The sequence below is a fragment of the Antechinus flavipes genome, chromosome 3, assembly GCF_016432865.1.
Source record: "Antechinus flavipes isolate AdamAnt ecotype Samford, QLD, Australia chromosome 3, AdamAnt_v2, whole genome shotgun sequence".
NCBI lineage: Eukaryota > Metazoa > Chordata > Mammalia > Dasyuromorphia > Dasyuridae > Antechinus > Antechinus flavipes.
Genome location: NC_067400.1, coordinates 569,047,285 through 569,062,793, shown reverse-complemented (window position 1 = coordinate 569,062,793; position 15,509 = coordinate 569,047,285). Strand labels below are relative to the sequence as shown.

Here is a 15,509-nt window from a genome sequence, read left to right as displayed (position 1 = left end):
AAGAATATAGAGAGGAGATGAGGATCCAGGACAAGAAGTTTAAGAGGAATGAGGCAGAAGAAGAAAAGCAGGGGAGGAGGGGGAGGCGGAGAAAGGGGTGAGGAACAAACTAGGAGATAATGATTGGAGAAGGGAACTTCAGAGTTTAAGAACATCGAGGTTGACTGATTATGGTGAGATAGCAGGTACATATCAGATATACTTCTCCATGGTTTGTTTGCTGATGTGAGTCACAATAGTTGAAGAGGTTCAACTGAGAGCAATGTTTTTACGAGGTTGTCCACAGAGAATCTAAGTTAAGTCTGGTAATGTCTTAAGAATAAAAATGAAGTTTTATATATTTTTGAGCATGCTTGGCAAATTTGACCTCAAAGATTCCCCTGAATTGTGGTGCTTGAAACATATGTTTTGGAATATGATTTTGGATGGAAATAACTTTTTTCCTTTAAAAAATACTATAGGTAAAGAGGAAGATGAGTATTCTTATGATGAAATCCACCAGAGAGAGGGGAGAGGTGCATTTGGGTGAAGGTTAATGGAGGGAGAAATAAAGGTGATTTGGTCTTTGTAGTATACCACATACCACCTGAATGAAAAGAAGAAGTAGTTGAGGAGGGGTATGGGCTATGTCACAAGGCTGGCAGAAAGGCATGATCTAGTAGTGACAGGGAACTTCAATTATCTAGACATCTTTTGGAGCTCTTACCAAAAATACCAAAATAGGGCAATCAATAACTTCTTGATATTTCTTAATATTAATTTCATCCTACAAAAAGTAAAGGAGAAGTTCTATATAGGATCTGATTCTTACTAACATAAAATTTAGTTTATGGGATGAAAAGAGAATTACAGATTATTTGGGTGGGTAGTAAGGAGCAGTGGCTCCCTCAGCTGCTGTGGTAGATAGAGCGCTGAGCCTGGAGTTAGACCCCAGACACTGAGGAATAGTGTACATTCCTTGTACAAGTTACATAATCTCTGACTACCTCTGTTTCAACTATAAAATGGGAATAACAGTACCTACCTTCCCAAGTTCTTGTGAGGATCAAATGAGAAATGCTTCAAGTAGTAGATACTACATAAATTTTATTATTATTATCATTATCATCAAGTTTATGCTAGAAAAGGACAGAAAATTTGATAATAGTCTGACATAAATCCTAGATTTGAGAAAACATTTAAAAGGCTTAAGAAAAAAGATAGGTAAAATCCCAAAGAACAAAATTCTACAGAAGTGAGCCCTGGAGGGATGGTGAGATGCTCTGAAATGAGAACAAAGAAAAACAATTGTAAGGAGGAAAGGAAGAAGTTGTATGAAAAACTGATATGGATGCACAGGAAACTTAACAAGCAACTTTAAATTTTAAAAAGAAATGGATAGAAGATGGAAATAAGGGCAGGAAATGGGATGCTCTACAAGCATATATAAATATATTAAAAATAGTTTGGTGAGAGGTCTTTTTCAGTGGAGTATCGCAAGCAACTATTCTTAATCAGGAGGTGTTTAACATTTTCGATGATTTGTGTAAAGAAATAGATGGCATGCTCATGAAATTTGCAAATGACACCAAGTTGGGAGCAAAAGATTCATTAATTGATCCTAATAAGAAGAAATTTAATTGGGATAAATTTAAAATCTTAAATTTTAGATTTTTAAAAATGATCTCTATGAATACTGGACAAGAGGCATAGTTGGAAAGCAGTTTGTTGTTTTTAGTGGACGAGGAAAGCTTCACATGAGCCAGCAATGTGGTATGTCAGCCAAAATGGCTACACAGAGAAGCAAAACTCTTGTCAGGCCTGGGATGCTGCAGTATTGTGTTCTTTTCTAAATCTCTCTCAAACTAAGGACCACTTTAATAAGCTTGAGAGCATATCCGGGACAGGCAACCAGGGGGGAAAAGTGCTTTCAAGAGTCCCTGCCACATAAGGACTGGTTGAAGGGACAGGGGATGTTGACCCTGGAGAAAAAAAACTTCAAGGCAGACCTGATCATTGTGGTCAAGTATTTAAAGGGCTGTCATGTGAAAGAATATTTATTTAAATAGACTTGTTTTACTTGGCTCAAAGGACAAAACCAGAAGTAATGTATTGAAATTGTAAATAGGTATTTAAGAGAAAGTTCCTAGCAATTAGAGCTGCCCTGAGTGGAATGGCTGCCTGGGGAAGATAGGAGTAAAGGATGGCTCATTCCTTTCCTCAGAGGTCTCCAAACTGAGGCTTAGTGGGCAAATATTAGGGAATTCTTTTGGGACAAGGGCTAAAGGGTATCTTCTAGCTCTCAAATTCTATGATTTCATGTCTGTTTTTGTTGTATATGTATGTGTGCATGTGTCACTCTATGACTGGTTTTTATGTGTCTGATTGTATGTGTCTGAGTAAGCTAATATCTTGTTTCTGTAACTAAAGATGATCTTTAAAGTTTATAAAAGGCCTTTTTTATAACCTATGTGTAATATATGTTATAATTATATAATATAAAGTAGGATCATTATCATCTCTGGTTTACAGATGAGAAAACTGAAGTTCAAATGAAGTTATTTTGATTTACCCCACACCATTAGGAAATACAAAAATGAAGACTTAAACTACATCTCCCAGGTTCTAGTCCTATGTTTTCCCATTGTATTTGCATGTGTATGTAGAAGGGTCAGGGTGTACATGTGACCAAGAAATGTGACAGTTGAGAATTGACTCTTCCCTATCCTGCTTTCTCCTCTTTCTTCCCTCCTGCTTTGTGAGGCCTCCAAGTCAAGTCACCATGTGACTTTGGATAAGTCTCTTTCCCTTCACTGAATTCAGTTTTCTCCTCTGTAAAATGAGAAGTTTCACTAGATGAACTTATTTCAAAGGCCTTTCCCATTTTAATATTCTATGAGTTAGAGGACCCCATTCTGATGTTTCCCTCTCTATAAACAAAAGGGCCCTTTCTGTTCTAGCACTCCGGGGTACCTCTAAATCTTAGTTCCCAACCAGAACCTGTCCCACAGTGGAAAATTATCCTGCAATTTTAGGGTCCCTGCTTTATCCCAAATTAATCCTCTCTGCCTTCTACCTATTTTATCCATTACTGCCCTTTATATTAAGCATTATCTCTAGAAGGTCCTGTATATATATAATCTAAGCCTTGCCAGCAAAGTTGGGGCAGGGAAGTTTTAATAGGATATATCAACCCATCACCATCCCACCATCCCAAATCTTTTAACAATGGTGGTGAGAACATAAACAGGTTTGTAAAATGCTTCAGATTAGCCTTAAAGGAAAAGAACAAGGAATAGATGTCGAGACTTCATAAAGGTTTGGAGTCTGAAAATATGGAGATGTGCATGGCTTTCAGCAACCAAAGGGTTCTAGAGACTATGGAGGTCTAGTTATCACCTCCTCAGTCTTGTTACTTGTTATTAACCCCCATTTCTATTGGCTTTAAGATTTATAAAATACATTCTTCATAATCCTCTGAGGCAAATTTTATTATCTAATTTTATACATCAGGAAATTGAGGTTTGGGGAATTTAAATTACCTGTAAGCCTATAGAATTTACAACTAGAAATGACCTTTTAGATACCTTAGCCACAGAAAACCCTAAAGTAGTAAAGTGGGAGGGGAAAAAAAAGAAATATTTGGAAATTTAACTTTACTGGAGACCTCAGAGACAACAGGAGTGCAGCTTTTGTTTGCATTAGAACTTTGGCAGAAATCTGTTGTACTTACTGATCACAGGCAACTAAGTATGCCGCTATCACATCTGCAAAAATGGCAATGTCTCAAACACTGTGAGCATATTGAATAACTACAGCAGTCAGATTGCTGTAAGAATCCACAAGAACAGCAGAAGGGTAAGGCTCTCAATTCTAAAAAGTATGGAGGGCAAGGAGAACTTTGTAGTGATCAGAGAATGCTCTACATTTGTTTCAGCTAGTGAAAATACAGCTATGTATATTCAAAATACAATTTATTTTCCCCTAATAGAGGAAAAAGATCAAAGGGAAGTAGGATGATTTCTCTACTTTCCAATCTGTCAGAGATAATATAGTATTCTTGAAAGATAGTTATACTTCAGAAGGGAAAAATGTGAGGTGAGGGTGAGGAGAAGGAAGGAAACCAGAAAAAGCAAAGATGAAATATAGTTTGTGTCAGGAAGTTAGAATATTTAGAAAAAGGAAGGGCCATTGGTCCTCTGGAGCTATGTCCTATGTCCTATGATAGAGTTTGTTTTTCTGTAGGGGTTAGAGCTAGACTTCCCCAAAATGAAGCAGCTTCTTGTGCTCTAAGGAATGATTATGTGTATCCACAGAAATCACGAATAAGGAATCTCCAATAAGAGTGGAGTAAGAGAATGTGACTTTGTTGAGAAAATGAATTTTTGTTGACTTCATATAAAGAATAAAGAGGTCTTAAGGTATTTGTCCAGGATTTGACAGAAATAATCACAATACTTGTTAAACCTGACTACAATGCCCACTCCTGGTGATTCTTGGGTGGAACAAATGATACCACCACAAGGAAACCAGAAAGCATTACTAGGAACAATGAATCCTGGACAAAAAATTAAAATTAAAAATGGAGACTTTAGAAGAAAAGGGGGGGGAGGAATTTCATCATAGATTTAGATTGTTTAACAAGAAAAAATTGGATTTGAAAATGAACACCTAGTTAAGATATTGTCTCAGATGAGGGATTTGAATTTCTGGGCCATAGCTTAAGATATAGAAAGAGTAAATTCCTGGGAAGGGGCATGGTAGAAACCCAAAGAAGCTGATAGAGTCTTACAAATCTGTGATAACAAGGACTTTAAATTAAAGATGAAAGGGAAAGAAAATCCTCCATATAGACCTGCCACACCAAATACTTGCGTATAACAGATAAAGAAGAGCAATAAAGAGAGCCACTAATTATTTCTAGAGTATAGCAGGAAAAAAATTCAACAACATATTCTATGCCCTTCAGATGTCCATAGCCTGATGACTCCAGAGCACAAAGTATGCGAGAAAGAACTAGAGATCTTAATGAAAGGATCAATCTCATAAATATTACCAATACTTGGTGGGATGGTACTTATGACTTTGATATTGTTATTTTTTCCTTATTCAGAAGGAACAAAAATAAAATGAAATAGTTCAGGAAGTATGTATATTAAGATATGCTTATATGAGGAAATTTGCAAAATAGAGGGGGGAAGGAAAGCATTTGGGTAAAGATCATAAGGGACACCAGCTACCATCCCATCCAAATTATGGTTAGCCAAAGTCCTCTCTGTATCATCCCCCAAAATGAATCTTCCTTAAAACATGAGACCAAAAACTGTGCACAATAAATATTCCAGGGATAATCTGATAAAGGACAGAGTTGAGTAGAACCAGCATCCTTTGTATGATAGTATGCTTCTCATAATAATATTGTAGTAGCTTTGGGAGATGTCACATAACACTGTGGGTGTTCATATCATATTCATATCAACCCTGTGGTCTGCTAAAACGCTTAGATTTTTCTCATGCCAATGGAATCTAAGCATTTATCTTTTTGTACACCAACTCATCTGTGCGTCCCTCATTCTTATCTATTTTGTATGACAGGAAACTGAGAAGAGATAGCTAACCTTCAAATGTTAAATCAGAATCCAAAATGATATTGATGGGACTGACTTTATCAAAGATGAAATTTCATAGAGATAAATGTCAAATTCTACAGTTACTTGTTTAGGCTGTTTTTTTTTTTCAACTTAAGCATGGGGGAGGTTTGACTAAGCAACAATTTTGGGGGAGGGAAATACTCAATAACAGGGAATTTTTATGGACAAGCTCAATGTTAGTTAACAGTATGACAGAAAAGACCAAAAAAAGCTAATATGATTGTTACCTATATCAAGAGAGGCATGATTTCTAGAAAGGTGTGAGTATCCTGCTATATATACTTTGCCTAGATCAAAAAAATTTGGGATATCATATTAATTTTCCAATGCCACATTTTTAGAAAGCCATCCATAAACTAGAAAGTAGAGAAGAATTAGCAAGATAAGAAATCTCAAGATAATGTCAATTGAAAATGGATCCAAGATGGTGGAGTAACAGAAGCAATACAGCCAAACTCTCCTGTGCAAAACTATTCAAAATAGATTTAGAAAAAGGACCAAATCCAATTGTGATGGGGAAATCCAGCAAAAGTCTATAGTGAGTTATTTGTCCAACCCAGGTTCATATACAGAGAAGTTCGTGGACAATGTGAACAGTATTGGGGCAAGACCATTCTGCTCATGTAGCACTCCAACACCAAGGGAGAAGCTATGCACTAGGACAAGAGAAAGTTTCAGATCTATGCTGAAACACTGCCAGGCCCATAGCAGAGCATTGTGATGGAAAGAGATGACAAATGGAAGCTTTTGTCTGTTTCTGGGCAATAATTCTGAGTAACAGATCCAGAGCATATTGAAAAGGGGATGTTGAATTGGGAATAGTGTTATCTGAGGTAGTAGTGTTCCTGAATAGGGAGGCCTTACAGGGGTCCTCAAACTACAGCTCACGGGTCAGCTGCAGCAGCTGAGGATGTTTATCCCCCTCACCCAGGACTCTTGAAGTTTATTTAAAGGCCCACAAAACAAAGTTTTTGTTTTTACTATAGCCCGGCCCTCCAACAGTCTGAGGGACAGTGAACTGCACCCCTATTTAAAAAATTTGAGGACCCCTGCAAGTTTAGACAGTATGCTGAGGAAGAAGGAAATTCAGAAGCAAACCTCAGCTATGTGACTCAAATCCCAGGAGCAGAACAGAGATTCATTTACAGCATCTAACCCAACCTGCAAAGGAATAACAAGAACCGAAATCCAAGACCAAAGGGGAGCCTATAATTCTTTGATTCTGAACCAACAGAACAGACTGAGTCCAGGAGCATTCGACTTAGACCAGAATACCAGCAGTCAAGACTTTGCCTTGGATCAGACCACTTTAGGAGCACTGAAAGCTTGCAAATCCTCAACCTGTCCCTGGAATCCTGGACACAAGAAAACAGCTGCAACAGAACCAGTGCAAACTTTCCCTCTAGAAATGCTATAGAGCCCACCCTTAACACCAAGCCTGAAATTAAAAAGTAGGCTGGAAAAATGGGCAAACCAAAAGAATCCAATAATAATGAACTATCACAGTGGCAGGGGATGCTCAAAAAACAAACTCAAAAGAAGAGAATGGTTCCAAAACATCTACAAAGCAAGCCCTAGAGAAAACTCACCTCAAACCAAATTCAACTAGAATTCCTGAATGAGACAAAACAAGAATATTAAAAATAGCATTTAAGTGTTTTTAATTAAATGAGAGCACTGGAGGGGAAAAAACTGGAGGGGTAGATATCTCATAGCAAAAATAACTTGCCTGGAAAACATTGAGAAGAAAATTCAAGAATCATAGCTGAATGCCACAATAAATAAATGAGCCCAAATCTCTTAGAACCAGAGGACAAAGTTGGAAATAGAAAGAATCCATCAATCACATCCTCAAAGAAACCCCCAAAGGAAAACAGAAACATTATTACCAAAATTACTGACTGAGAATAGCCAGGAAAAAATCAAGTATCAAGAAAGCCACAGTCAGGATCACACACAATTTTGCAGCCATTACTATAAATTATCAGAGAACTTGAAATAAAATATTCCATAAGGAGCTCCAATCATTCCAGATGAAAAGGCCAGAACTGCAGACAAATTTTGAAGTTCAAACCCAGAAGTGAAGAGAAACAAAAAAGGTAAACATAAAAGAATAAAGTGACTTAGCAAGGATAAATCACTTAACATTCAAATATGGGAGATAAAACATACATTCTCTCTAACCCCCATCATCATGAGAGAGGTCATAGAGTCTTAATTATACAAGGTCTAGGAGTGGTCATGTTATGTTTTGATGATCTTAAGAGAAGGAAAGAAAGAGACAGGACAAAGAAGATCATTGAAAATTATCTTACATAGGATGTTTGAGTAGACTGTTCAAACAAGGAAAAGGATATGGAAGAAGCAGTGGACATTAGTCATCCAAATTGATTCAAGAAAGGAAAAATACACACATACACACATAGATACAGAAATAAATCTCAAGAGAGGAATATGAGAGAAACAGGAGAAGGGGGGAGAGCAGGAATTAGAGGAAAACTAGGTAAATTGATGGATTAGTCCTGAAAAAAAAACTAATATTCACAAAAATATCTATAGCTCTCTTTGAATTGTCAAAGAATGGGGAGCTGAGGAGCTGCCCATAACTTAGGCAATGGCAGGACAACTTTTGGTATGTAAATGTGATAGGATAATATTGTGCTATATAAAATGATGAGATAGATTTATTGAAATCTGAAAGTATTTTATGAATTTATCATGAAGTGAGAGAACCAGGAAAACAATTTATATAATCACAATGACCCAGTAAATGTAATTCATTTTGAAAAAATTAGTAATTCTAATCAGTGAAATAACCAACTCTGATTACTGAAGGTTAATGTTGAAGCATGCTATCAACTTCATGATAAAGTGGTTAAAGACAGCAGAATGAGAAAAATACTGTTTGGACATAGTGCAGACATTGATAATTTTACATGTTATATATTTTGTTTTTCCTGGGAAGGGTAAGAAGGCAGATTGTTGCTGATTTTTTAAAAAATGTAATTTAGAAAGGCTGTTCCAATAATCATATAAAAATCTTTTGAAGGTTTTTCACCTGCAAAAGAGGAAACTTAAGAGAGGAAGAATTGTGCCAAGTGGCTTTTAATTTAATGCTACAGTTGCTATCTTCAGTGATCAACCCAACAATAAAAAATCTGACACTTCCATTTCTTCTCCCTCTTATTTGTCAAGAAGTGATGGAACCAGTTGCCAGGATCTTAGTTTTTTTTTGGATGTTAAGCTTCAAATCAGCTTTTATATTCACCTCTTTCACCTTCATCAAGAGATTTCTTAATACTTCACTTTCTACCATCAGAGTGGTATCATGTATATATCTGAGATTGTATTTTTTCCTGGAAATCTTAATTCTGACTTGATTCATCCAGGCTGACATTGCTCATAGTGTACTCTGCATCTAACTCAAATAAGGTGACAATATATAGTTTTGTCATAATCCTTTTACAATCTTAAACCAGTCAGTTCCTTTAAGAACTTGGCACATTTTTGTTATGATCTACACAGTGAAAGATTTTAGTGCAGTCAATCAGAAGCAGATGCTTTTCTGAAATTTCTTTGTTTTTTCCCATAATCTAGCAAATGATGACAATTTGCTCTCTAGTTCCTCTATCTCTTTGAAAACCAGCCTGCTCTTCTTATAATTCTCATTTCACATATTGCTGAAGCCCTTTTTGCAGAAATCTTAAGCACAACCTTACTGCATGTGAAATAAGTTCATTTTTTCAGTACTTTTTTTTTTTTTTTAACATCCCTAGGCATTGTCTTTATTTAAGTTTGGGACATATACAGATCTTTTCCAATCTGGTGGCTACTGTAGAGTTTTCTAAATTTTCTGGCATATTGAATACAATTCATCTGTTGGATATTCTATCACCTTTATTAGTTTTATTGTTAGCAGTGCTTCTTTAAGGCCCATTTGACTACTTTCTCTAGGTTGTCTCCCTCCAGATCAGTAACTACACCATCATGGTTACTAGTGATATTAAGGTATTTCCTGTAAAATTCTTATGTATCTTCTTGTCACCTTTTATTAATTTCTTCTACTTCTGTTAAATCCCTACCATTTTTGTTTTTTAGCATGCTTATTTTTTGCACGAAATGTTTCTTTGCTCCCTTTAATTTTCTTGAAGAGTTGTCTTTTTCCTATATAATTTTTCTTGTGTTTCTTTGCATTGTTCATTTAAGAAAACTTTATCCCTCTTTGCTATTCTCTAGAATCCTGTGTTTAATTGTCTATATCTTTGCCTTTCTCCTTTACTTTTTATTTTCCTTTTTTCCACAGCTACTTGTAAAGTTTCATCAGACAAAATTTTGCTTTTCTAATTCTTCTTTTTCTTGGGATTTTTTTATTATAGCTTTTTATTTACAAGATATATTCATAGATAATTTTTCAGCATTGACAGTTGCAAATCCTTTTGTTCCAACTTTTTCCTTCCTTTCCCCTACCCCCTCCCTCAGATGGCAGGTTGACCAATACATGTTAAATATATTAAAGTATAAGTTAAATACAATATATGTATACATGTCCAAACAGTTATTTTGCTGTACAAAAAGAATTGGACTTTGAAATAGTGTACAATTAGCCTGTGAAGGAAATCAAAAATGCAGGCGGACAAAAATAGAGGGATTGGGAATTCTATGTAGTGGTTCATAGTCATCTCCCAGAGTTCTTTCGTTGGGTGTAGTTGGTTCAATTCATTACTGCTCTATTGGAACTGATTTGGTTCATCTCGTCGTTGAAGAGGGCCCCTTCCATCAGAATTGATCACCATATAGTATTGTTGTTGAAGTATATAATGATCTTCTGGTCCTACTCATTTCACTCAGCACCAGTTTATGTAAGTCTCTCCAGGCCTTTCTGAAATCATCCTGCTGGTCATTTCTTACAGAACAATAATATTCCATAATATTCATATACCATAATTTATTCAGCCATTCTCCAATTGATGGGCATCCACTCAGTTTCCAGTTTCTGGCCACTACAAAGAAGACTGCCACACACATTTTGGCACATACAGGTCCCTTTCCCTTCTTTAGTATCTCTTTGGGGTATAAGCCCAGTAGTAACACTGCTGGATCAAAGGGTATGCACAGTTTGATAACTTTTTAAGCATAGTTCCAAATTGCTCTCCAGCATGCTGGATGTATTCACAATTCCATCAACAATGTATCAGTATCCCTTGGGATGTTTTTTGTTGCTTCCTTCTGCACAGTATTATAAACCTCTGACCACAATTTTCAGGCCCTCTATTTACCAGATCTAATCCCTTAAATATATTCCTTATTTCTATTTCAGATTCATCAAGGATATTATTTAGGTCATGCCTATATGGTTTGATGGTTTTCCCTGCTTTCTTCAATTAAGTATAAACTTTGCAACAAGAAGCTACAGTAAGCTCTAAGTCTTGTTTTAACTCACTGTATAGGACTTCTCCAGTTTTAGCTGCAAGGTATATAATCAATCTGATATCAATATTGACCATCTGGTGATGTCCATATATAGAGTTGTTTTTTGGGTTGTTAAAAGAGTATTTGGTATGACCATCAGGGCATCTTGGCAAATTTAGTTTCTGTCCTTCTTCATTTTATACTCTAATGCCAAATTGCTTATTCCAATTATCTGTTGACTTCCTACATTAGCTTTCCAGTCCCTTGTGATGAATGTAATATTTTTTAGGGTTATCTCTAGATGATGTTGTAGGTTTTCATAGAATTGAGCAACTTTGGCTTTTTCAGCATCAGTCATTGGGACATAGACTTGTAATTACAATGATGTTGAAAGGTTTGCCTTGGATCTGATAGATCTCATTCTATTACTTTTGAGTACTTTGTTGCTTACCCTTTTAAAAAACAACTTTGAAGGCAACTGCATTTCTTCTAAGAGATTCTTGCCCACAATAGTATATGTAATCACTCAAATTAAATTTACCCATTCCCATCCATTCAAGTTCACTGACACCTAAATTGTTTTAATCTTTCTGTCTCCTATTTGCAGCTTACTTGGTTCATAGATCTTACATTCCAGGTTCCTGTGCAATATTGATCTTCACAGCATTGGATTTTCCTTTGGTCAATGGATGCATCTACAGCTGAGCTTCCTTTTGACTTTGGCCCAGTTACTTCATTAATTCTGGAGCTACTTGTAATTGTCCTCTGCTCCTCCCCAGTAGTAATGTTGAACCCTTTCTGACCTCAGAGGCTCATCTTCTGATGTCATCTCTTCTATCATTTTAATACTGTCCATGATGTTTTCTTGGCAGAGATACTGGAGTAGTTTGTCATTTGCTTCTCCAGTGGATCACCTTTTGTCAGAATGCTCCACCAGGATCTGTTCATCTTGGTAACCCTGCACAGGATAGCTCATAGTTTCACTGGCCTATTCAAGGCCTTCCAATATGACAAAGCACTCGGGAGGGGGTGGTGGAGGCATATAAAATGCCCTAAGGAAGAAAGATTAGACTTTTTTTTTTTGCTTAGCCGTGGAAGGCAATACTATGAACAACAGGTAGTTATAGCTACAAACCCTTTTCTAGTCATAGAACAAAAATTTAAAACTGGCAGGGAATTTAAAAGATCATCTAATCCATCTGAAATCTAAAATAGTTGAATGGCTTGTCCATAGTCATACAGATAAATATATGTATGTGTATCTATATTTATATGCATATATATATATGTACACCCACACAAGTAGCAGAAGTGGAGTCTTCCACTTGGAAGTGTGATCCAAACCAAGGTGTTTGCATCACAAATCAGGACAAATAAATATAGGCCTCTTAATTTTACAGTTCAAGAAACAAGTTCTGGAAGGGTATTTAACTTGCCTTTAGTCATAGTGTCTGAAGTAGGATTGAATCCTTGCCATCAGACTCCGTAGTCAGTGATCTTTTCACTCTGTCATGTCTCTGCCTACTCCAAATCTACTTCTTTGTCTAATATTACAATATGCCTATTTGGTATAAGAGAAAATGTCTGACAATCTGAGCAAGCCAAAGAGGAAATAGATTGCTTTGAGAAATAGTGGATTCCCCATCACTGAAGTTTTCAAGCAAAAACTTGTAGCTACTATTCAAATACAAGTTTGACTAGAAAATCTCCAAGTTCCCTTCCAACTATGAGATTCTATCTATTCTAGCTTTGAGATTCATCTATTTCAAGTCACTAACTTTATTCTATCTTTGAGATTCATCTATTTCAAATCACTAACTTTACCGATAACCTCCCTGGGCTCAGGTTCCTTTCTTTTGAGAATATCAGACCATCTCTCTCTGCTATGCTGGGGAAAGTTTAAAGCCTCCTGAACTTTATGCTGTCTTCTTTTGTTCTTTAGGACCCAAGCCGGAGCAAGGCCCCACACTGCAGGGCCTCCCCATCAGGCCATCATTTCTCCCCTTCTACTTTTTCCGCATCCGAGATTGGGAGCCGAAAGGGGCCAGGCCCAGCTGGGGCCCATCCTTGCTCCTTCCAACCTGTCACTTGGCAGCCTCACCGTCCCTGGAAAGTGTGTGGGCTTCCCCCAGAAAGCTTCCCTGTCCTGCTGGTCCCAGTCCAGGGCCCAGCTGCTCGTCTACTTCAGTCATCTCTGAATCCTTGAGACCCAGAGGCACAGAGCACAGTCCTTAAGGGTAGGAGGACTGGGGAATGAAGAAGGTGACTGTAGGAGAGGAACTAGTGGGCATTCTCCAGAACCAAAAATCACCCTTGGAGATGAGCTCCACAAAGCCCTCCCCAAAAGAGACCCTTATAGAAACATCTCAGGGTCTGATCCCCAAAGAAACACTCTGGAGACCAACTTCAATAGGGGAGGCCACCTCCAAAGAGACTCCCACAGATACATCCCAAGTACAGACTCAAACAGAAGAGACCAGAACAGACTCTTGGGAGTCCTTTATGAAAATACTCATGGAAAAGACCTACACAGAGGAACCCCTAGAGGAGATACCCAAAGAAACTCCCTCAAAAATTCCCAGAGAAACACAGCAAGTAGAGATTTCAGCAGTAGAAACCCTATCAGATACTCTCTCCTGGGAGTCCCTCAAAGAGATACCTATAGCAGGGACAGCTCTAGATGAGATGTTAACAGAAAATCCCATTGGGGAATCTCCCTTCAGGAACTCAAAGGGAGAGCCTTCCTTGAAGGTGCTGGCAGAAGAATCAATCTCAAAAGAAACCCTCGAAGGAAGACCCTCAGGGGAGTCCCTACATGTGCAGCCCCCACCAGAAGAGCCACCTCCTGAGGGCCCCCTCTCCAAGATGCCCCCACCTTTGCATACCCTGTATGTGAATCACTTGAACCCACAATTCTCAGGGGCAGTACTCTCCTGTCTGCTGCGGGACATGTTTGAGCGTCTGCACCTGCCACTAGAGAGGGAGGCCATCAGGGTGGTAAAGAAGCATCGTCGTGCCCATGCCCTGATACAGGTGCCCACTTCGATAGCTTCCAGTACTGTGGCCCAGCAGCTACAGCAAGCTGCCGAGGAGCACGTGCTTCTGAAGGACCTCGTGGCAAGGGGCAAGATGCTGGCAGTGAGCGAGGGCCCACGGATCCTCTTCAGCAGAGAGGTAGGATGGGCAGGGCGGGGCCATGGCGGGATGTTGGGGAAAGTGAGGAGAAAGCATGAGTTCAACCTGCACCTATATATATTGGTATCTGTAGCCCATGAGTGCTGTAGAAAAATGAAAGTTCTGTAAATGGAGATAGGGATTTTGACAAAGGCTTGGGGCCTTGTTGAGGCATGAGGCTAGCTTCAGGAAAAATTTTCTTTTATAATGGGGAATATTGTGGAATCAGAAGGCCCACATTCCCCGAGTGGACACCCCTATCCTACCTTACCTGGCTGTCTGATAACTGGAGTAAAGGCAACCATTTCTTGCATCCCTCAGGCTCTCACCTTGGTCTATTCCTAGTTACCCCATCTCTAAAGAAAGAGGAATGTAAATGGGTGATAGAGGGGAGGGGTGTCCCCTGCTCTGTTCTAAGTGACTGAGCTTTCAGAGTCCAGGTTATGTCTGAATTTTGATCCCAACTTGTCAGTATCCTAAAAACAGAGAAACCATATTGGGCCAGGTGCAAGTGAGGGAAAGGGACAGGAAGATTCAGCCAAGAAATGGAAAAAGGGAGAACAAGGTCATCCGGGGAGGAGGGCACAGTGGACAATAAGGAAGACAGGAAGGAATCATTTCAAGGAAAACTTCTCAGTAGTAGGGCATAGCTCAAGCAGCTCTTGGGCAGGAAGGATGCCAGGAAACAATAGAAGAGTTCAAATAGTTGGATGGCTGTCATATAAAAGAAGGATTAGGCTTGTTCTTCTCGGTCCCAGCGGGATGACCTAGAAGCAATGAGTATAAAGTACCAGAAAACAGATTTTGGCTTAATGTAAGGAAAAACTTCATAAAACTACATCTCAGAATTGAAAAAGTCCTCACAGACCCTCTAGTTCCAACCACATCTGGAGAAGAATCCCTCATAGTATTCTTGATAAGCAGTCATCCAGCACCAACTCAATGGGGATACCCACTGCCTCCCAAAGCTAGCCCACTCCCAAAGGCCAAAGCTTTGTTTGTAGGTTCTTATATCACGCCTCAATTTTCACTTCAACTTCTGCCCACTCTCATAATCCTTTTCAGGTCAGAGCTTGATAAGGGAATGATTCGTCAGCTGCTCACTTATAGTATTTCCCAACTCTGTCCTCTAAAAGTTTCTGGGTCTGGAGGATTCAGCTTTGGCACTTTCTCATAGGCTTTATTGGCATGAGAGGCTGAAGCCTATGCTCTTAAGAACAGAGGGATTAGAGGTAGTTCTTATTATCACCTAAAAAGCATTCTGGGATCAATAGGAGAGATGGGGTGGCAACCTTT

At 38.3% G+C, this 15,509-nt stretch overlaps 1 protein-coding gene across 5 annotated transcripts in view; it reads left to right on the top strand.

Annotated features, from left to right (window-relative positions):
• Positions 1-15,509, top strand: part of SLFNL1 (schlafen like 1) — a 48,756-nt gene that overhangs the window by 29,206 nt on the left and 4,041 nt on the right. For all 5 annotated transcript variants that reach the window (XM_051987887.1, XM_051987886.1, XM_051987885.1 and 2 more), the window contains exon 2: positions 12,982-14,213. In XM_051987887.1, the coding sequence (XP_051843847.1) occupies positions 13,293-14,213 (921 nt within the window). In that variant the 5' untranslated portion in view covers positions 12,982-13,292. The remainder of the gene's footprint in view (positions 1-12,981; positions 14,214-15,509) is intronic.